Source organism: Balaenoptera borealis (genome assembly GCF_965194805.1).
Source record: "Balaenoptera borealis genome assembly, chromosome: 6".
In the NCBI taxonomy this organism is placed as follows: domain Eukaryota; kingdom Metazoa; phylum Chordata; class Mammalia; order Artiodactyla; family Balaenopteridae; genus Balaenoptera; species Balaenoptera borealis.
This window is the reverse complement of record NC_138863.1, coordinates 72,051,029-72,074,221: the sequence shown is the minus strand read 5'-3', so window position 1 is coordinate 72,074,221 and position 23,193 is coordinate 72,051,029. Positions and strand designations below refer to the sequence as shown.

At 39.0% G+C, this 23,193-nt stretch overlaps 1 protein-coding gene across 4 annotated transcripts in view; it reads right to left on the bottom strand.

Annotated features, from left to right (window-relative positions):
- Nucleotides 1-23,193, bottom strand: part of LOC309630244 (CD302 antigen) — a 131,086-nt gene that overhangs the window by 25,935 nt on the left and 81,958 nt on the right. Inside the window, exons 32-35 of one of the 4 annotated variants that reach the window (XM_082395224.1) lie at nt 19,842-19,991; nt 13,253-13,375; nt 11,839-12,006; nt 8,387-10,064 (exon numbers count right to left, since the gene is read on the bottom strand). In XM_082395224.1, coding sequence (XP_082251350.1) covers nt 9,886-10,064; nt 11,839-12,006; nt 13,253-13,375; nt 19,842-19,991 — 620 coding nt within the window. In that variant the 3' untranslated portion in view covers nt 8,387-9,885. Of the gene's footprint in view, nt 1-1,836; nt 3,564-8,386; nt 10,065-11,838; nt 12,007-13,252; nt 13,376-19,841; nt 19,992-23,193 lie in introns of those variants that run through there. The other 3 variants (XM_082395227.1, XM_082395226.1, XM_082395225.1) reach the window with 3 other exon arrangements.

Below are 23,193 nucleotides of genomic sequence, written 5' to 3'. Positions count from 1 at the left end.
GCTGCAGTGCTTGCACCTGGACAAACATCTCCTCCAGCAACAGAATGCAAAGAAACTATAAGAGACTAAAAATAACTGCACGCATGCACAGTTGGGGCAAATTACGAGCAACAAGATACAAAAAGATCAAAACCCAGCTGCCGCTTCTGCGCTGCCCGGAGCAAAGGATCCCTGCACACAGCACCACCAAGGGGGTGGGCAGCCCACCTAAGCCACCTCTCCAGCCACCCATGTCAGCCCCTACCCTCAACCCCACTTAGGGGATCAGCTCGCCCCCGCTCAGGGAGCAAGCCAGGGCACTTGTTACTTGTTCTCGCTCCCTCACGCTGCAGCACGAGTCCCTAATAAAGCCTCGCCTGAATTCCTCATCTGGTCTCATCAATTTCTATTAAGGAGCCCAAGAGCCCAGGTGGGTAACAGCCTGTCTTCCATTGCTGATCAAAACAGCTTCTCTTAAGAAGAGAGACACCACAATCTAGAAACGGACTTCTAAAAAAATCTGACAAGAAAAGTATTTATTTTACCTAGCCTGACATATGAAGGCGCGGCAACCCAGAGGGTGGCTTAAATGGGCGTTTAGATGTTACTGGCAAACATAAGGAGGGCGTGCATAAGGAGGGCTTCACAGAATCTCTAGTCCAGCCTTGTTTTGGACAAAACCAATGTGCTCAGTCTCAACAGTGTGAAACTCTTGTTTCTGCTCCTCCATAGGCAGCAGATGGCATAACTGGTCATAAATGCTGGTCGACAAAAGGTGTCAGGATAGGAGCTTTGAGTTTGCAAAAAAAAAAGCAACTTCTGAGCTGCTTACTCTACTGCTGCCTCCAATACTGAGATCCTTTAATATATTCCCGCCTGTCAGCAGGCTTCCAGCAGGAATTTATAAAATGGCAGTGAAATTCGGGGGAGGCGGGGAAAAAGCCAAACTCGTGCGTAATCATTTCATTCAAACCCACGCAAGTACTCACTTAGTTCTTGTTTATTTTGCTCCTTAATTCCTGGAATTGTTCAATCAATAGTGATTTTGGATGGAAGTCTTTCCCCAGAGTTTCCCCCATCAACATTTTTGACATGTTTGCAAGAGAAAATTGTTTAAAAAAACACAAAACATTCAAGAGAATTGTCCATTTTCCTCACGATTCATTTTGGAAATGACTGACTCATCAAGAGTAAATTTTCAGATGTCACTTGCACAACAGCAGACTGGACTTAAAGATTTTTAAATCACACGACTGAAGTGGAATCCAGGCCTCCCCCGTTCTCGTCCCACTTCCATTCAGGGTTATTTGGCTGAACTGTTTTCCTGTTGCGACAACTTGAACACCAACCAATTGGACAAACAACGCCGAGACCAAAAGAGGGCCAGCTTCCTCCCACCCCCCGCCCCCGCCGCTCACGAGCGGGGGGCATCTCCGCAGCCAGCTTCCCCACTTCCCCTTTCAGCCCCAAATGGCCCTGAAACTATGTTCGTCCTGGGGCTCTAAGTCCCTCCGCTCTCCTGTCAATTAGCGCCGTTTGGGACCCCCTGCCCGCGAGTGGGGTCTGCGCCGAGGATGTGGACACGGCGGGAGACGAAGGGCGCTCTCGGCTCCCCGGCGACCCCCTCCCCGGGGGCGCTCTCTCGGAACCCACCGAACGCGGAGGGGGGGGGGGTGACCAGACGCCAGGGCGCACGGGGGCGCGCGGGGTGCGCGTGCAGGGGAGCGCGACATGCCCGTCGAGTTGCAGCCCTCGGCCGCGGAGGGGGTGCAGGGTCTCCGCCGGGCGGCGGGAAGGCGGTCGCTCCGGGCCCGGGCTCCCAGGCCGAGGAGGGGGCGCGGCAAGGGGCCAGCTTACCCGCGGCGGCGGCGGCGACTGCGAGGCCCAGCAGCGGCAGCAGGAGAGCGGGCGGCGCGGCGCGGGGCATGACGGCGCTGCGGGCCCGGCGCGCGCGCTGCTCGGAAGTGCGGAGCCGCCGCCCGACCCCTCCCACCCGCGGCCCCTCACCGGCCCGAGTGCCCGCCTGCGCTGCTTTCCGGCCGGCGCTCCGACTCTCCGTGATTTTTAAAACTTTTCATCTGAACCGAAATAAATTCAGCCTCTCAAAAATGTTGCCAAAGTAGTACAAGGAATTTCCGTAACCCTTCAGCCAGCTTTTCTAAATATTAACGTCGTATCTAACTCCAGTACAATGAATCAGAGCCAGCATATTAACACTGGTGTAATACTGTGGACTCATCTACAGCCGTTATCACACTTCACCAATTGTCCCTCTGATGTTCTTTTTCTGTTCTCAAATCCAATCCAGGGTCATACACTACTGAGATGTGACGTCTCCTCAGTCTCTTTAATGTGGGACAGTTCCTGCGTCATTGCTTATCTTTCACCATCCATCTGGATACAAGTTTGAAGAGCACTGGCCAGTCGCTATGTAGAATGTCCTTTAGTTTCAGTTTGTCTGATGTCTCCTCCTGAGGGAGATGAGAAGAACAGGAGTCCGGTTATGTTTTTGTTTTTGTTTTGTTGTTGTTTGTTTGTTTTCTGGCAAGAGCACCACAGAAGCCGTATGCCCGGCCCAGGAGGACCATGTCATTCTGTCTCATCACTGGTGATGTTAACTTTGATCCCTTGGTTAAAGTGGTGTTTGTCCTTTGGACCTAATGGTCAGAAACCTTTTCAAAGTCTCTTCTCTCAGTGGACTGTGGCCCTCAGACAACTTTTCTCTGTCAGCAGCTTCTGGATTAGGGGTCTTTAAACTATGCTTGTACGGCCCTTGGAAGGAACCAACTCTGATGGATACCTTGATGTTGAACTTCTGGCCTCCAGAACTGTGACACAATAAATTTCTGTCGTTTAAGAAAAAAAAACCAAAAACCCACCCATACTTCTTATTATATGTATAAACTATGCAACTGTAACTCCACTAGTGAGTGTCTCTGGAACCAGACAATCAGGGCCAGGCAGGCTGCTTGTTTAAACCCTGACATTGTCTCATGTCATTAGCAAAAGAGTGCTTTAAAATCAAGTCTAGACTCTACAAACACAAACAACTCAATTTTAAAATGTACAAATGAGCTGAACAGACACTTTGACAGAGAAGATACACAGATGGCAAAAAGCATATGAAAACATACGTCACATGTCACTAGGGAATTGCAAATTAAATCAAGATACCACTACACACCTATTAGAATGGCTTTTAAAATCCAGAACACTGACAACACCAAATGCTGATGAAGATGGAGAGCAAAACGAACTCTCATTCATTGCTGGTGAGAATGCAAAATGGTACAGCCACTTTGGAAGACACTTTGCAGCTTCTTGCAAAACTAAATATACTCTTACCATATGATTCAGTGATCATGCTCCTTGGTATTTATCCAAACAAGCTAAAACCTTACATATTCACAAAATTTTTAAAATATTTTATTTATTTTTAAATTTTAATATTTTATTTAAAATTAAAAAAATATTTAATTAATTTATTTATTTATGGTTGTGCCAGGTCTTAGTTGTGGCACGCGGGATCTTAGTTGCAGCATGCGGGATCTTTAGTTGCAGCATGCAGACTTCTTAGCTGCGGCATGCGGACTCTTAGTTTCGACCTGCACGTGGGACCTAGTTCCCTGATCAGGGATCGAACCCTGGCCCCCTGCGTTGGGAGCATGGAGTCTTACCCACTGGACCATCAGGGAAGTCCCCATCACAAAAATGTATATGTAGATATTTACAGTGGCTTTATTCATAATTGCCAAAACCTGGAAGCAACCCAGATATCCTTCAATAGGTGAATGGATAAATAAACTGTGGTACATCCAGACAATGAAATATTATTCAGCACTAAAAAGAAATGCACTATCAGGCCATGAAAAGATATGGAGGAACCTTAAATGCATATTGCTAAGTGAAAGAAGACAATCTGAAAAGTCCACATACCCTGTAATTTCAACTTTATATTTTGGAAAAGGCAAAACTGTGGTATCAGTAAAAGATCAGTGGTTGCCAAGGGTTGGGGGAGGTGGGAAGGGAGGCATGAATAGGTGGAGCACAGAGAACTTTCAGGGCAGTGAAACTGTTCTGTAAGATACTGTAATGGTAGATACATATCATTATACATTTGTCAAAACCCATAGAATATACAACATAAAGATGAATCCTAATGTAAACTGTGGACTTTAGTTAATAATAATGTATCCATACTGGATCATCAGTTTTACCAAATGTCCCACACTAATGCAAGATGCTAATAATAGGGAAACGTGGGGAGAGATAAGGAGGTATATGGGAACTCTCTGTACTTTCTGCTCATTTTTTAACGTAAAACTGCTCAAAAATTAAAGTCTATTCTAAAAGATCAAGTCTAACCTTTTCCAATCCTTTCTAACCCTTTCCATTCCTCTAATAGTCAAGTCGGAAATGGAGTGATTGCACCAAGGAAATCTATCTGACCAAAGGGGTCTATAAGGAGAGTCATAGAATGTTAGAGGTGGTAGGGGCCATCTTCATTTACTGATAAGGAAACTGAGGTCCAAAGAAGGGACATCACTTAGCCACAGCCACACAGTGAATGCCAGAAAATGAACCAGAGCCCAGGTCTTCTGCTGGACTCTCCCACCCTCTCCGGGTTCAGCCTCTCTTGCCAAAGTATCAGGGTCTTGCTCAACTTATTTAGTTCCATCATTCCTCTCAGACTGTCAATGATGGGTTTATATACTAAAGCCAAACCCAAAGCAAATCCTTCCAAATGTACACAATGTTCATTAAATACGAAAACATCCTGATTCTGGACACTTCTGTCCTGCTAACTACACAAGTAAAATGAACAGCTCTGTGCAGTCATGTATTTGGAAAAGTCATCTCCACCCCCTTCCTCGGGCACCAGAGTATGTTGTATCGATGTGGATTACTTTGCGTTAAAACTAATTGTCAAATAATGGTTAGATTTACAATAGGAGTAGAACCTTAATGAATCAACGTCATTTAGGCAAATAACCCATTTCAGCAGTCTTTTATTTTTAAGTCATTTGAACTAAGGGAAGGCATATTTTCCCCACTGTTAACTCTGATGCATACTTCCTCATTTTTTATGCTAATATGACAAAACAGACTACTTACCACGTCTGCATGGAATAATACACTATTTCATCAAGATCTCTCACTATGATGTTCTACTGTCCAGTCACACCTCATACCTTATATTTTTCCTTCTCTTTCACTTCTCTTTGACCTCATTCCAGACTCCAATCCCTTGACTTCATTTTTCCCGGCCTTTTATTTCTCCCTTCTTCATCCAGCCTGGATACCATACCTTCCCTTGTTTCTCTGTTGCATCCACCTGGCCAACTGTGACTCCTGGGGTCTCTTCCTTTTTTCCCTCTTTTTTAAAATTAAAAAAAAATTTAAAAACTTCCAGCTTTATTGAAATATATTGAAATATAATTGACATATAACATTTTGTAAATTTAAGGTGCACAGTGTGTTGATTTGATGTATATTGCAAAAGGATTACCACCATAGCTTCCATCTTGTCACATAATTACCATTTCTTTTTTGTGGTGAGAACATTTAATATCTACTCTCTTAGCAACTTTTAAGTATATTACACAGTATTGTTAACTATAATCACCATGCTGTATATTCCTCAGAACTGATTCATCTTATAACTGGAAGTTTGTACCCTTAAACCACATCCCCCCTTTTCCCCTACTCCCACCCCTGGTAACCACCATTCTGCTCTCTGTTTCTATGAGTTTGGCTCTTTTAGATTCCACATATGAGTGATATCATACATATTTGTCTTTCTTTGTCTGACTTACTTCACTTAGTATAATGCCCTCCAGATTCACCCATATTGTTGAAAATGGCAGAATTTCTTTCTTTCTCATGGCTAAATAATATTCGTGTGTGTGTGTGTGTGTGTGTGTGTGTGTGTGTGTGTGTGTATCACATCTTCTTTATCCATTCATCCATTGATGGATACTTAGGTTGTTTCCATATCTTGGCTATTGTGAATAATGCTGCAATGAACATGGGAGTGCAGTTATCTCTTCAAGATCCTGTTTCCATTTCCTTTGGATATACACCCAGAAGTGGGATTGCTGGATCACATGGTAGTTCTATTTTTACTTTTTTGAGGATGGGGGTCTCTTCTTTCTTCTTCATAGTCTCCTTTCCCTCAATTTTAGTGAAGTAGCTGAGGGCAGGTAGAGGAAATCTATTAATTCTCTTGATGCTTGCCTCTACTAATATATGGTTTTTAATTTCATCTGGGCCCAGTAAGCCTCTTCTGCAATCTTTTTATTTTGTCTTGGTCATTCTCCTCTCTCATTCCCCACATAGAATATTTCAATTTTTTTATTATGCTCTTCAAGCTGAAACCACATTTGATACTTGTCTTTCTCGGCAGAAAACATCACCTTCTACTCAATAGGAAAATAGGGGCCGTCAGGTGTAGACAAACATCTTCAAATACTTATCTGCTCTCCCCTTCCCTTTCGCACAGGTCTTTCTCTTGCCCTCAGAGTGGAATGCATGCTTCCTCCCATCCCATCCAAACCTAGTTCCTCTTTATGTGGGTTTAGAACTGCCCCTCTCGTCCCATCTTCTCCAAGATTTTCTTCAATTAATGACTCCCCATCTCTCCCCAGCATCAACTTCTCTCTGTCCATCGTTTTTAGTTTTTGATGTGTTTTGTTTTCTTTCCTCTAAGCTTCTCAACCTGTGAATCTCTTTCTGCTCTCCTTTAGGAAAAAATCTTCTTCAACCCTCCTTCTCTCTCTAGCTGTGGCCCATCTCTACATACTTCTCAAGATTTCATGTTCTCTATTTCCTAATTTCCCTTTCACTTTTCAGCTCACTTCCATCTGGATTCTGGTGATCGCCTGCATTTCCATTGGTTAAAATCACCAATGTTTTCCTGATTCCTGGATTCCAGTTTTATCTGACTTTGGCTCCTTGTTGTTTAGCAATTGGAGCAATATTGACTTGACTCTACATTGTATTAAGAGGGTATTTGGCCAGGGAACCGGATACCCTCTTAGGACTTCTCAGGACTGACATCAACCCACATAAGGTGCCTGGGGAGGGTCCTGGGCTGGGCATTGCTGAGCTCCCTTGTTGTGAGATAAGTTAGGCCTAGATAACTTTAGACCAAAACAGAGGGGGAGTCCTCCTCTGTGAATTTCAGGTCCCCTAGGCCCAGGAACAGGAAAAATGGGAGGAAGAGGAAAGGCTGATGAGGAAGACCAGTGAAGAGCCTCGTGCAGATAATCCAGGAAGCAAAAAAGGATAGAGGTCTGAATTAAGACAGCTGGCAATGGAGATAACCAGTTCATGAGAAGTGTGGAAAAAAACTGACAGAATTGTTGGATTAGAGAGATGAGAAAGAGAGAATTTAAGGATGACTTCTGAGTTTCTAGCTTGGGAAACAAGGGGTATACTGTCTTCATATTAATTCAAGGAGAATATAAGAAGAAGAACTGTTTGGGAGAATAGAAAAAAAGTCTCAAATTCTGCTTGTGATTAAGTTAGCTTGGGAAAAAAGAGAAATAGGTGTATGCTAAATTTGTTGAGATGTAATATTGTGAAAATGTTTGAATTTAGAATATACAGGAAATCAGAGTTAACTTTGTACAGATCATGAGGTCTAGTTTTAAAAAAAAAGTCTTTGATACATATAGTGAAAATTTGTCTTTTTAGAGAAAACGTTGTTGAGCAAAGACCTAACAATTAGGTCTTTGTTCCTCCAGGAGGGTTTTAGGATTAAATGAACCTAAGAGAAAAGAACCTGAATCTCTGGCTCTCTCTAGATTCAACTCAGCAGTGGGGTCAGGACTGGGGGCTGCCAACACTACAGCAGCCATTTGCAGGGGAGATTTCCCAGACAACGAAACATCTTGCCCTGGGATCAGGGAAGGGAACATGCTGTGAGAGGACAGTCATTGGTAGCACTTCTAAATTTGTCCCCTATACCTGATCATTGGGTGTATTTGCCTGCTTTTTTAGGTGCCTGGTTTTGAAATATCAATTTTGTCAGACCACATGTAGGTGCTGGATTAGTTAGGAAGACTGGAAAAAGTTGTCTTCAGTTCTTCTGAGACATCTGGAACAGGGGAAATGAGGAAGGGAACACAATACAGGCAGTTCTTATCATGCTGAGAAGGAGTTTCATGGAGATTGTTCAGTGGGAGTTAGAAACATGAACTTGGAACTAGATATTTGAACTACTGACCTAGAAGTGGTTGATGAATGTCATGGGGTGGGAGGTGGTGTACTGGATCTCCTGAGGGGAGCACACAGAATGAGAAGCAAGTGGATCATAGGTGGAATCCCTGCTGATCCAGTAGTTTAAAGAAACGCTGAGTCAGAGGAATCAAAAAAGGAGCCTAAAATCAAACATTCAGAGATGTAGGGATGATTACGTTTATTCTTTTAAAAATGCACACAAAATCTTAAGGATGCCTTGCTTTACAATAGCTGGACACTTTATTTCTTGTCATACTATATGCCTAACATAATAAAGCCCAATTTAGACATTTTTTCCCCCCAACAAGGATCAACAACACTTTTACTTAAAAAATAAAACGACTTTATTATGGCATCACTACTACATATACCTGTACTTTTTGCATCCAGTTTGTTTAGTTCTTTGAAGAAAGTCTTAACAACTAGAATTGTACAGATCATAGAGCAAGAGAATTAGTTTAACAAATTAAGTAAAAAACAGTTCAGGACAACTGTACTAAAGAGTTTTAGACTATACTAAAGTTGTCTTAGAAATTTATTTACAATGTTATCATAGTATAAACACTCTAAATTTTAAAATAAATCTGTGGATTTTATACAAAAATATTCTAAAGTACAAGTATAAGTTAAACACTGAATAAAACATTCACCATATGCAGTAGAAGCTATTATTAAGAATATATTCTAGGTGGTAAAATTCAAAACGATAACCACAAGACTGTTTCCTAAACCATTCCTAATTTTAAATATTTTAGTAGTAATCACAAGGTTTAGAGTTTCACGGTAAAATTTTCATTTTTACAAATGCGAGATACACAGTTACCTTCACAGGCCTCTTTTCTCTTTAGTTTATGTAAAAGGCAACAAAGTAATAAAAATTGCTTAGTCAGAAGTTGCCATACTATGTAAGTATATAAATTGTGAAATTTTCAAAAAATCTTATCCTTAGCTGATTCCCTTTAAAAAGAAAACAGTTATATGTTGTACATAAAACAAAAAAACACATTTCAGAAAAATGTTAAGTACTAAATCTTTTTTAAAAGTCTTTTTAAAAAAAAAACTATGAACAGAACAAAACATTTGAGTTTAAATAATTTTGGTGTGAAATATCTTTGGAATAGTATAAGAAACTCTTGCCAAGAGGCACCATTTTGCTGTTTACATGTTTCATTGTTCAATAATTTCCCCCCAAAGCTACAAATGACTATTTTAAAACAATGTTGATATTATTTACAGCTGTGTTTTTACCTTGAGGTACTAATTTTGCATTTGGCTCGGATGTTCTTAAAAGGTAGATCTGTGACCTAGTAATATGCCAGTTTTGATTTCCTAAGATGTTGTATTAAAATACCATTGAAATATACATATCCTTATTACCAACCACATTCTTACAGAGAAAAATGCACATTAAACTTATTATCTTATGAACAATTTGGACTTTAGTTCCAGCTTTGGTTCCTTTTCATTCTATTAAGTAGAGTTATAAACATGGCATTTGTGGGTAATTGTAGATACCAGGATAGCAATTAAACAAACAAAAAAAAAGTACTTAAGACTTCTGCCTTGAAACAGAGTAAATACTGACACTGGCAAAATTTTAAATGGCTCATTTTAAATGGTTTCCTAAACCATCAGTGCAAATTAGCAAACCTTTAGAAGAGTTTAGTCATGGAAAGAAGGAAGCATAATTTCATCTTCATTGGCTCCTTGTTGATACCGAACTGATGAGAAGCCCACCCAGTGCAAACGGTTCCTTTGGAAAAGCAACCAGATCAATCCGCTGATGAGACCTAAGAAACTTAGCACAGCAAATGTGATACCCATTCCTCTGTAATCAGGGCCTAGAACAGGGAAAGGTTTGACAGTGGAGGAGAGAGTATAAAAGTGATCATTATTGATTTTATACATTAGGCTCTATGTCACATATGTAAACACTGTACAAATTAGATACAGTAAGTACCTGATTGTTTCATAGTGTGAACACAATTCAAATTCATCATCAGACACTTAAGTGTTTTCTTTTCCAATTTAACTGTTTTCATTCAAATCCTCTTCATTGCTATAGCAATTTTCTTCCAAAGAAATTAAAGTGCTATCATTATTCTCACTTCCCTTCCCATCATCCCTTTGAGACTATCATTTCCAGTATATTACCTTACTTGGATAGCAAATTGCTAAAAGTTGTAAATGTTTGTGTTTGACTTACCTAATGCCAAATAAAGTATTATTTGCTTTAAAGGAATTTAAGCCTTTAGGAAGACCTCATTTAGTTCCTTGCTATTCAATATCAGACACCGTCCCAGACCCTGTCTACATGCTGTCGAGATGGACTCATTTTTTCCCATGGCTTTAATACCATCTCTATGCTGACCTCCCTTCTCTCTCATATGTCCAAAGGCACACACTGCACATGCCATGTGAATAGCTCATCTCCACATGGATGGCTCAAAATGCCAAAACAGAACTCTTGGTTTATACCACTCTAACCCTGCTCCCCCCTGCCCCCCCCCCCCACCGCAAATCTTTTAGTCACTCTCCATTCCACTCAGAATGGAACCTGAACTCTTGACTCGGGATTCCAAAGCCCTAAGTGTCTGGCACCTGTCTACTTTGCAGCTCTTCCCTGAGCCCACAGCAGGTTGTTCTGTCTTAGGCTCTCTGCTCCAGCTGGCACCTCTGCCTGCTGTGACTCCTACCCTGGTCCCCAAGGCCTTTCCTATCTCAGCTTCAATATCTCCTGCTCTAAGATGTCTTCTCTGATAACCTGATCTAGAGTAGTCAACCCCCTAGTCTCGATTATATAGCGTTTATAACTATTTGATATTTTCCTCTCTTTTAAAAATAGACCTGCTTGGTTACTTATTATGTCTTCCTCCATTAGATTGTAAGATCTGTGAGAAAAGGTTTCTTATCTGTCTTGTACACGGGTATAGCTCCGCACATAAAACAGATAATCTAAATATTTGCTGAATCAATGCATATAGATACTGGTCACCTAGAATTAGGGTTTTATTTTTAATATTTGTACACCAAACTGAACATTTTATGCTAATCTTTAAAAATGTTGATGTGAAAATTTTAGAGCTTATTAAGATAAGATTTTTGTGGTTATTTTATGTATCAGTTATGATGAAATGGTAGTTCAAATTATGATTTCCTATAGATACTCAGGACATTTTAAGTAATTAAATAGTTTTGCATTGTTGTTAATTATGAGTTTTATGGGAATGAGGAGAAAGGAAACAAACTAACTGTAGAATTAGACCTTTGAGTTTTTACATGTTTGAACTATGGAATAAAATACATCTTAACATTTTCAAAGAAATGACCTCCCTAATACTCTGGCAGCTTCCATTTTTCTTAGGAAAGAATATACAAACTTTGGACAGTTTAGCACTTTCCTCTGGGAGTCCTAGACATCTTATGCATTTATTGTCATCTGTAATCTATCTGTTTTTCTGAGGGAAAGAATCTATAAGTTAATCAAGATTGTTTGGATATACTCTAAGGACTAAGTACTTTAGGACAAAGTACAAAACTGCACATAATTGAATTGTACATTTATTTCTTGACCTATTCTGCAAAGTGTTCCTTAAGGACAGGTTACATACTTACCCAAGGGAACTGTGCAGACAACTCTTCCATAGCCACGTGAACATTCAACTTTTATCCAAGTTTCATTTGAAGCTAACAAAATGCTACATTGTCCACTGCCACTCTTAAATTTATTTGCCCATTTGACAAATGTCACTTTTGATCCATCTAACCAATTCCAAGACTGATCTAAAGAAAGAAATTAAGTATAACTATGTTTATTGCAACTAAATTACTAAGGTTAAAAGGTGCATGGCTCATATAATTTATTTCCTTAGAACTGTGCTGTGCCACTATTTTAAAATGAAATTTATTGAAAGTGAAAAAATTAAAATCAGTCCATAACCTGCACTTGCCGCATTTCAAGTGTTCAATAGCCATATATGGCTAGTGATTACTATGTTGGCCAGCGTAGATATAGAACAATTTCATCTTTGCAGAAAGTTCTATTAGACAGCACTGATATAGAATATGGTGTTTTGATTAAAGTGCAGAATGCCTGTACATTTACTGTGTGACGGATAGACTTCTAAAGACCTGTATCCCTTTTCTCTTGCTCTCCGCCCCCCTCCCCCATTAAAAATCATTCCCAGTGTGCTGGTGGGCGAGGAAAGGTCCAGCGGGGTCCAAGAAGGCCTCCTCCCCATGACTCCATTTTTGCTTTCCAGCTGAGGTTGCACCACCTTGTGGTGATAGTATAAACACAATTTATAATTCATTTAGATGGCCAACTTTGAATTCACTGACTTTTTGACACATACTTAATATTTTGGAATTCACACTCATTTTAATTATTTAGAATTCAAATTTGCATAAAATGTGAAGCAGACTTCCTATTCTTCTATCAAATTTGTACTCTTCATTCTTTATCAATTTCAAGTGCACTGAAACCCTCTATCTATTATGCCTTATTGAAAAACTCTTCCACAAACCTTTTTGAACCAAATTTCTGCAATTTTACTAAGCTAGTATGAAAAAAAAATCACCATTAAGACTTAATTTAGCTCTATGGTAAAAAACGTTCCTAGAGGGAAGGGAACAACAGGAAGAGAACTTTCTGAATAACAGTTAAAAGCTACAAAAACACCGTGTGATAGACACTAGAAATCTAAGGGTTCCTGGTGGGGGACACGAGGGACACAGATATTGCCACAAGAGAAAAAAATACTCTGTTGACCCAAGTATCTTAAGCCTCTAAAACAATTCCAGTTGATTTAACCTGATTTTCTATTTCATTAGTGTTTCCATCATTACTAATAAGTCACTTGTTTATTCATTAGGAATTTATGAGCCTCTAAAACAGCAGACCTAGCTTATTCATCACTAAGAAGCATTCGAATTAGCCACCACTTGGCATTCTTTAGTGAGGCTGACTTGGTATTTAGGACAAGTTAGAACTCTCTTTGCACACTGTACATACAGATACGTCATTTACCGGCAGAAAGTTGAGATAATCCAAGCCAAACTCTCATGGTAATGTTATTATTTTCCCTCATCAGTCTGCTCACAAATTTATTCTCATCTTCATCCTTTATGGTAACGATAGTTGCAGAATGATCTGTTGAAGGAAAACAAACCCCAAACCAATTAGTTTTATGCAAACTAGGGAAGTGGCTTATTCTGAACCAGCCATTTGACAAAAACTATCATGATCAAGATCACGAAGATATTCAAACTTGACACAGAATGTTCTTAAAATCTGATATTTATTTCAGATTTTTAAAAATATAACATTAATAGCTTCTAAAAAAGTTAGTAATATTCTAGATTGAAACTTTGTATATAGAAATTTTACATTTCCTCAAAATGTTTACCTGGTAATATTTTTGGATCTTGGAACTACCTAACCAGTGAGACCTTTCTGTTTGAACAGCTAGTCATAAGAATGGGGTATGTAATGGCAGAAGTCTGTGCTCCCCTATAGATTTTCAACACTCTCTCCTCAACAACCAGTTCTGTACAATAACTCAGCTTTAACTTTGCTTCTGTTAAAATGAAAATAAAAGCAAATAGGTTTGAGATGTCAGAGAGCATTGGCCTTCCTTTTAATATTATTTTATACATAAGAGTACTTGGTCATCCATTGTTAAGTTCCTAAATATAGTATGGCACTGAATGAGTGAGTATTCTTGAAGTTTGATAGGTTGCCCTAAACCCACAGGGATAATAGTGCTATCACCAGCATCAGGCAAGGGATAGAAACAAAATAATAACTAGATTTGGAAATCCATCCTAAATGGAATCAAATAGTCTTCAACCCAAACAAGCTTATCCATACTTGAACTAAAGCATTTCTTTTGTGGTGTGAAGTATTTAAAGAAGGGCAAAGGAAAGCCTTTTCTTCTCTACAGATCACCACAGTGGGCACACTTTACCTTGTTTAATACTACGTAGTCCTGTAGAAAAGTATTATCACTATTTTACAGATGTGGAAATGGAGGGGCAAGAAGATTAAGTAAGTTTGTCAGACTTTCATAGCTAGACAGCTTTAGAAATAGAAAGTCAATCTCAATCTTTCTAATGATAAGAATAGTTACGAATGCTCTCCATTTGCAGAGCTCTGTGATAAATTAGCACACATTATCCCATTTCATTCATTTCTACAACAACCCAACCTTTACCCAAACTTTGAAGTGAGTACTATTTTCATTCTCATTGTTCAGAGGAGAAAGAGAAACAATTATGTAGCTTCCACAATATCATTCAGCTTAGTTAGTATGGAAGCTGGGATTTGAACCCAGACCTGTCTGTCTCCAAGGCTTAAGTGCTTAAACCCTACACTACAATGACAGTAAACCTTTTTTCTCCTTTAGGAGCAAGAGGCTTCTGACTTTCAGAACATGTATATAGAGCTCATAATAGTTCCCACCACGTGTAACATGTATAACACACAACAGTTCCCACACAAAAGTTTCCATCATGTAGCTAAGCAGCAACAAGGAGATTTTTAAATCAGTAAAGTGTCTCCACAAGTTAGTAAAATAAGATAAATGTCATCTGCCTGCCTAAATTGAGACCCAAGGATGCAGGTATTTGAAATACTCTAGGTGGTCTCCCTAGAAGTCGTTTCACAGTTAGACTACCCGCCAAGTTTCTCATGGGAGGGAGTCAATCATTGCTGCTCTTTCATTTTAGTTAAATCTGAAGACAAAAAGTCCTGTCCGTTATAGTGTTCAGAGGTGTGGGCCATCCCTTTTGCAGAACGGATGAACAACCCATGCTTCTTACACTTTGTTACCCTGGTCAGGCTAAGCTTACTTATTAATGACCAGGTAATGAAAAATCTACAATTTTGTATTTACTGCTTAACCAACTTCACAAAAAATCAGCTTCTTAATCCTTTCATTTAAGCACATCTAGCTATATTTAAAACAGTTTCATTTGTCAGTATTTTCACATAATAGTTTACTTAGCAATTTTTTATTCTATTTCTTCCCACTTACTTTTATTTACCATGTACATATTGTTACATTGATCATTTTTTTCTAACACCTTTATTGGAGCATAATTGCTTTGCAATGTTGTGTTAGTTTCTGTTGTGTAACAAAGTGAATCAGCTATATGCATACGTATATCCCCATATTCCCTCCCTCTTGCGTCTCCCTCCCACCCTCCCTATCCGACTCCTCTAGGAGGTCACAAAGCACCGAGCTGATCTCCCTGTGCTATGCGGCTGCTTCCCACTAGCTATTTATTTTACATTTGGTAGTGTATATATGTCAATATTACTCTCTCACTTCGTCTCAGCTTACCCTTCCCCCTCCCCGTGTCCTCAAGTCCATTCTCTACGTCTGTGTCTTTATTCCTGTCCTGCCCCTAGATTCGTCAGACCATTTTTTTTTTAGATTCCATATATATGTGTTAGCATACGGTATTTGCTTTTCTCTTTCTGACTTACTTCACTCTGTATGACAGACTCTAGGTCCATCCACCTCACTACAAATAACTCAATTTCGTTTCTTTTTATGGCTGAGTAATATTCCATTGTATATATATGCCACATCTTCTTTATACATTCATCTGTCGATGGAGACTTACGTTGCTTCCATGTCCTGGCTATTGCAAATAGAGCTGCAATGAACATTGCGGTGCATGACTCTTTTTGAATTATGGTTTTCTCAGGGTATATGCCCAGTAGTGGGATTGCTGGATCATATGGTAGCTCTATTTTTAGTTTTTTAAGGAACCTCCATATTGTTCTCCATAGTGGCTGTATCAATTTACATTCCCACCAACAATGCAGCAGGGTTCCCTTTTCTCCACACCCTCTCCAGCATTTATTGTTTGTAGACTTTTTGACCGGTGTGAGGTGATACCTCACTGTAGCTTTGATTTGCATTTCTCTAATGATTAGTGATGCTGAGCATCCGTTCATGTGTTTGTTGGCAATCTGTATATCTTCTTTGGAGAAATGTCTGTTTAGGTCTTCTGTCCATTTTTGTTTTGGGTTGTTTGCTTTTTTGATATTGAGCTGCATGAGCTGCTTGTATATTTTGGAGATTAATCCTTTGTCTGTTGCTTCGTTTGCAAATATTTTCTCCCATTCTGAGGGTTGCCTTTTCATCTTGTTTATGGTTTCCTTTGCTGTTCAAAAGCTTTTAAGTTTCATTATGTTCCATTTGTTTATTTTTGTTTTTATTTCCATTTGTCTAGGAGGTGGGTAAAAAAGGATCTTGCTGTGATTTATGTCATACAGTGTTCTGCCTATGTTTTCCTCTAAGAGTTTTATAGTGTCTGGCCTTACATTTATGTCTTTAATTCATTTTGAGTTTATTTTTGTGTATGGTGTTAGGGAGTGTTCTAATTTCATTCTTGTACATGTAGCTGTCCAGTTCTCCCAGCACCACTTATTGAAGAGGCTGTCTTTTCTCCATTGCATATTCTTGCCTCCTTTATCAAAAATAAGGTGACCATATGTGCATGGGTTTATCTCTGGGCTTTCTATCCTGTTCCATTGATCTATATTTCTGTTTTTGTGCCAGTACCATACTGTCTTGATTACTGTAGTTTTGTAGTATAGTCTGAAGTCAGGGAGCCTGATTCCTCCAGCTCCGTTTTTCTTTCTCAGGATTGCTCTGGCTGTTCGGGGTCCTTTGTGTTTCCATAAAAATTGTGAAATTTTTTGTTCTAGTTCTGTGAAAAATGCCAGTGGTAGTTTGATAGGGATTGCACTGAATCTGTAGATTGCTTTGGGTAGTATAGTCATTTTCACAATGTTAACTCTTCCAATCCAAGAACACGGTATATCTCTCCATCTGTTGGTATCATCTTTAATTTCTTTCATCAGTGTCTTATAGTTTTCTGCATACAGGTCTTTTGTCTCCTTAGGTAGGTTTATTCCTAGGTATTTTATTCTTTTTGTTGCAATGGTAAATGGGTGTGTTTCCTTAATTTCACTTTCAGAGTTTTCATCATTAGTGTATAGGAATGCAAGAGATTTCTGTGCATTAATTTTGTATCCTGCTACTTTACCAAATTCGTTGATTAGCTCTAGTAGTTTTCTGGTAGCATCTTTAGGATTCTCTATGTATAGTATCATGTCATATGCAAACAGTGACAGCTTTACTTCTTCTTTTCTGATTTGGATTCCTTTTATTTCTTTTTCTTCTCTGATTGCCGTGGCTAAAACTTCCAAAACAATGTTGAACAATAGTGGTGAGAGTGGGCAGCCTTGTCTTGTTCCTGATCTTAGAGGAAGTGGTTTCAGTTTTTCACCATTGAGAATGATGTTGGCTGTGGGTTTGTCATATATGGTCTTTATGTCGTATATGTTGAGGTAGGCTCCCTCTAGGCCTACTTTCTGGAGAGTTTTTATCATAAATGGGTGTTGAATTTTGTCAAAAGCTTTTTCTGCATCTACTGAGATGATCATATAGTTTTTCTCCTTCAATTTGTTAATATGGTGTATCACATTGATTGCATATATTGAAGAATCCTTGGGATAAACCCCACTTGATCATGGTGTATGATCCTTTAATGTGCTGTTGGATTCTGTTTGCTAGTATTTTGTTGAGGATTTTTGCATCTATGTTCATCAGTGATATTGGCCTGTAGTTTTCTTTCTTTGTGACATCTTTGTCTGGTTTTGGTATCAGGGTGATGGTGGCCTCGTAGAATGAGTTTGGGAGTGTTTCTCCCTCTGTTATATTTTGGAAGAGTTTGAGAAGGATAGGTGTTAGCTCTTCTTTAAATGTTTGATAGAATTTGCCTGTGAAGCCACCTGGTCCTGGGCTTTTGTTTGTTGGAAGATTTTTAATCACAGTCTCAATTTCAGTGCCTGTGATTGGTATGTTTATATTTTCTATTTCTTCCTGGTTCAGTTTTGGAAGGTTGTGCTTTTCCAAGAATTTGTCCATTTCTTCCAGGTTGTCCATTTTATTGGCATGTAGTTGCTTGTAGTAATCTCTCATGATCCTTTGTATTTCTGCAGTGTCAGCTGTTACTTCTCCTTTTCAGTTCTAATTCTGTAGATTTGAGTCTTCTCCCTTTTTTTCTTGATGAGTCTGGCTAATGCTTTATCAATTTTGTTTATCTTCTCAAAGAACTAGCTTTTAGTTTTATTGATCTTTGCTATTGTTTCCTTCATTTCTTTTTAATTCTGATCTGATCTTTATGATTTCTTTCCTTCTGCTAACTTTGGGGTTTTTTTTTGTTCTTCTTTCTCTAATTGCTTTATGTGTAAGGTTAGGTTGTTTATTTGAGATTTTTCTTGTTTCTTGAGGTAAGACTGTATTGCTATAAACTTTCCTTTTAGAACTGCTTTTGCTGCATCCTATAGGTTTTGGGTTGTTGTGTTTTCATTGTCATTTATTTCTAGGTATTTTTTGATTTCCTCTTTGATTTGTTCAGTGATCTCTTGTTTATTTAGTAGCATATTGTTTAGCCTCCATGTGTTTGTATTTTTTACAGGTTTCTTCCTGTAATTGATATCTAGTCTCATAGTGTTGTGGTCAGAAAAGATACTTGATATGATTTCAATTTTCTTAAATTTACCAAGGCTTGATTTGTGACCCAAGATGTGCTCTATCCTGGAGAATGTTCCATGAGCACTTGAGAAGAAAGTGTATTCTGTTGTTTTTGGATAGAATGTCCTATAAATATCAATTAAGTCCATCTTGTTTAATGTATTATTTAAAGCTTGTGTTTCCTTCTTTTTTTTTTTATTTTTTTTATTTTTGGCTGTGTTGGGTCTTCGTTTCTGTGCGAGGGCTTTCTCTAGTTGTGGCAAGCGGGGGCCACTCTTCATCGCGGTGCGCGGGCCTCTCACTATCGTGGCCTCTCTTGTTGCGGAGCACAGGCTCCAGACGCGCAGGCTCAGTAGTTGTGGCTCATGGGCCTAGTTGCTCCGCAGCATGTGGGATCTTCCCAGACTGGGGCTCGAACCCGTGTCCCCTGCATTAGCAGGCAGATTCTAAACCACTGCGCCACCAGGGAAGCCCCTGTTTCCTTCTTTATTTTCATTTTGGATGATCTGTCCATTGGTGAAAGTGGGGTGTTAATGTCCCCTACTATTATTGGGTTACTGTCGATTTCCCCTTCTATGGCTGTTAGCATTTGCCTTATGTATTGAGGTGCTCCTATGTTGGGTGCATAAATATTTATAATTGTTATATCTTCTTCTTGGATTAATCCCTTGATCATTATGTAGTGTCCTTCTTTGTCTCTTGTAACAGTCTTTATTTTAAAGTCTATTTTGTCTGATATGAGAATTGCTACTTCAGCTTTCTTTTGATTTCCATTTGCATGGAATATCTTTTTCCATCCCCTCACTTTCAGTCTGTATGTGGCCCTAGGTCTGACACTGATCATTTTTAATGGCTATTTCAATATTACATTGAGCTCATATATCATAAAATACTTAACCATTTCCCCACCACTAGGCAATTGGGTAATAATTCTATTATAATTAGTGAGTGCTTTAGAAATATTTTCAAAAATATAATCTTTGTTTTAAAGGGTTTCGTTAAGAAAAATTCCAATGATTAAATTACTGAGTCAAAGAAAGTCAACACATTTTAACTTACCAAGCTCTGAACAAAACCGTCTGGCTTCTGAGAAACTGTGCAATGCCTGATCAGACGTGTAACAGCGGTCCCTGTACTGAATCCACTGTGACTCATTCCCTTTTACTGCTGGACATCTTGATGAGTATGTATGAGAGGACACCTCTTTAGCTGTAAAAGTGTTAGACATAACTGTGAAAATGCACAGAAAAAAATGACTGACTTTTAAAATCTCATTAAATGTCACTGACACTGTGGTTGACACTGTGGTTCCTGTGGGTAAGAAGCATTCAACTCAATACACATCGGAGACAGCTGCAGCCCACACTGTATGAGTATGCATTCTTGTTAGTTTTTGGAATACCAGTTTTAAAACTGAGAATACAGAGGAAAGTACTTAGCCCTCTAAGATGAATTTAGACTAAAGTAAAAACAATTGGAAAGACAGACTAGGAGAAGAAGAAAAGACAGCTTGGGTAGACCTGTAACTACTTTGAAATAATAATTAAAATTCTTTATTTCTTTGGATTCCTTTTTATAGTAATAATAAAAATGTAGTTGTACCTTGCCGTAAAAAAAAATCACACCTACAAGTGAAAATTTGGTAATTTGTTTACAAAGCACAACAGATCAGCACAGTAAAATCTGTCTCAAACAAAAAAAGTAAGTGTGGCTTCGCAGCTCTTAACAATTCCCCTTGTTTCCACTTAAACTCTTTAATTTTTAATTGTGCTGTGTAACACAAGAAGCCTGTGTAATGAAGCCTGTGCCCCTTAAGACCATTGTTAATTCCAACAGAAGAGAGTATGAGAACTGGAAAGTAAATTGCTGGCATCCTGTTGGTGGGGTACAGATTATCTGAAACAAATATCTGACCTCGTATGGCCAGTAATCTCAACCCAAACCATTGTTCTGTATGCATTATGTATGGTCTGCATATCCTTCAGTCACTGAAGGCCTTTTCTGCTTTTTTCTCCTTGTCACAGTTTGGTAGAATTCTTTTTATTTATGATCCCTATGATTCCAGAAGAATGGCTGCTGTCCCTTCCTTCTTCATCAGGAGACTTCAGGATGGCTCTCCATTCCTCCTTCTGCTTCTCTATCCTCTGTTTCTTCACCTGGGCTTGTTCTTTTTTGAAATCTAGTTATTTGATTGCCTTCTGCCTCCATACTTCCCATTAATGCCACTAGTTTCAGTTCCAAGTCTTCTTCCTTCAGTTTGACAATTGATTACTCCTGGGTAAGTTTCCCAGTTGCAGATGACGTTTGGTCATCTGCAAATTCATCTGCAAAGTCTGTAAGACTTGTGACAATTCTTCATTAATGCTGCCGGAGGAGGAAGACGGTACTAGCAAGCTCTTGATTCTACCACATTGTGAATATAGTTTCTTTGCCAAAAATATACAGCTGACTACTCCTTCATTGCACAGGGAGTAATGTGTGTTGCTTCATTAGAGGCAAAACATGTTGAACATTGGCTACCAATGCATGGCTAGGACAAGCGGACTTTTATGAATGGGCTGGCTTTAAAAAAATTCTTCTTACACTGAGAACATATGGAAATGCCTTATCTTCAAAGTCTATTTGTTTCTAGTCCAGGCTGCAACTGGGCTGTTTTAGACTGCATACATTTTCTTTCCTTACTGTTCTTCATAAAGTTTTGCTTCCAACTCTTGCATTGTGGTAAGTTTGTTATACTCTTGTCAAGAAGATTCAACTTTTTTGAAAGGGGTAAAATACACGCAACATAAAATTTACCACTATAACTATTTTTAACTGTACCGTTCAGTGGTATTAAGTACATTCACATTATTGTGCAAACATCACCACCATCCACCTCCAAAATTTTTTCATCTTGCAAAATTGAAACTTTGTTCCCATTAAATAATAACTCCTCATTCCTCCCTCCTCCCTGCAACCACCATTCTACTTTATGTCCCTGTGAATTTGGCAACTCTAGGTACCTCATATAAGTGCAATCTTACAGTATTTGTCCTTTTGTGACTGGCTTATTTCACTAAGCATAATGTCTTCAAGGTTCACCCATGTCACATTGTGTCAGAATTTCCTTTCTTTTTAAGGCTGAATAATATTCCACAGGATGTACACAGCACATTTTGCTTATCCATTCATCTATCAATGGACACTTGAGTTGCTTCTACCTTTTGGCTATTGTGAATAGTGCTGATATGAACATGGTTTTACAAATATCTGTTCGAGTCCCTGTTTTCACTTCTTTTGGGTACATACCCAGAGGTGGGATTGCTGGATCATACAGTAATTCTATGTTAAATTTTTTGAGGAGTCATCATACCATTTTCCACAGTGGCTAAACACCATTTTATAGTCCCACCAGCAATGCACAAGGGTTCCAATTTCTCCACATCCTCACCAATACTTGTTATTTTCTTTTTTTTTTTTTTAAGATCCAGTTTAAGTTTGCACTTGTATTCGTTTCCCAGGGCTGCCATAATAAATTAGCACAAACTTGGTGACTTAAAACGACAGAAATTTATTCTCTCATAGTTCTGGGGACTAGAAGTCTGAAAATAAGGTGTTAGCAGGGTTGGTTCTTTCTAGAGGCTCTGAAGAAGGATCTGTTTCATGCCTCTCTCCTAGCTTCTCATGGTTGCTGGCAATCCTTGGCTTGTAGCTGCATCACTGCAATCTCTGCCTCTGTTATCAAACGGCCTTCTTCTTGTGTGTCTGAGTCTCTCCTCTTATAAGAACACCAGTCACTGGATTTAGGGCCCATCCTAATTAAGTATGACCTCATCTTAACTAACTACTTCTGCAAAGACTATTTCTAAATAAGGTCACATTCTGAGGTTCTGGGTGGACATGCATTTTGGGGAACACCATTCAACCCAATACATCACTGAATTTGTGTTTGAGCTGTTGTCATTCTCCTTCATCCTATAAAGTCTGTTTCTCTAACACAGATGTCCTCTCCATTTCTACATGCTTTATCATATTTCTCATGTGTTTCAATTGTTTTTCTAAAAGATTAAATTTATTTTCTATACCTAACAACTAAGATGTCAGTTCTTGATTGTGTTTTTATTCCTCATTCTCTATATCATTCGCCTTTTCTTGTATTCACTTGTATATCTAGATAAGGTGTTCACATTTTCTTCTGCTTAAATCTGTTGAATGTTAAACCTCTCTTGAGGATTCTTCAGAGCAGAAAATATGGTAAGCACCGAGAACCAGAAGCTTCAGATAACCACATGGCCACATCTCGTGGCCTGCCCAGAGGGCCTCTGCAGCTTGCGCTGTAGGTTCTTGTGCTCTTCATCATGATTCATACTCCACCCACCAGGGACGACCCCAGGTCCAGCCCCTGAAGGAAGGGGCTCTTTCTTTAGATTTT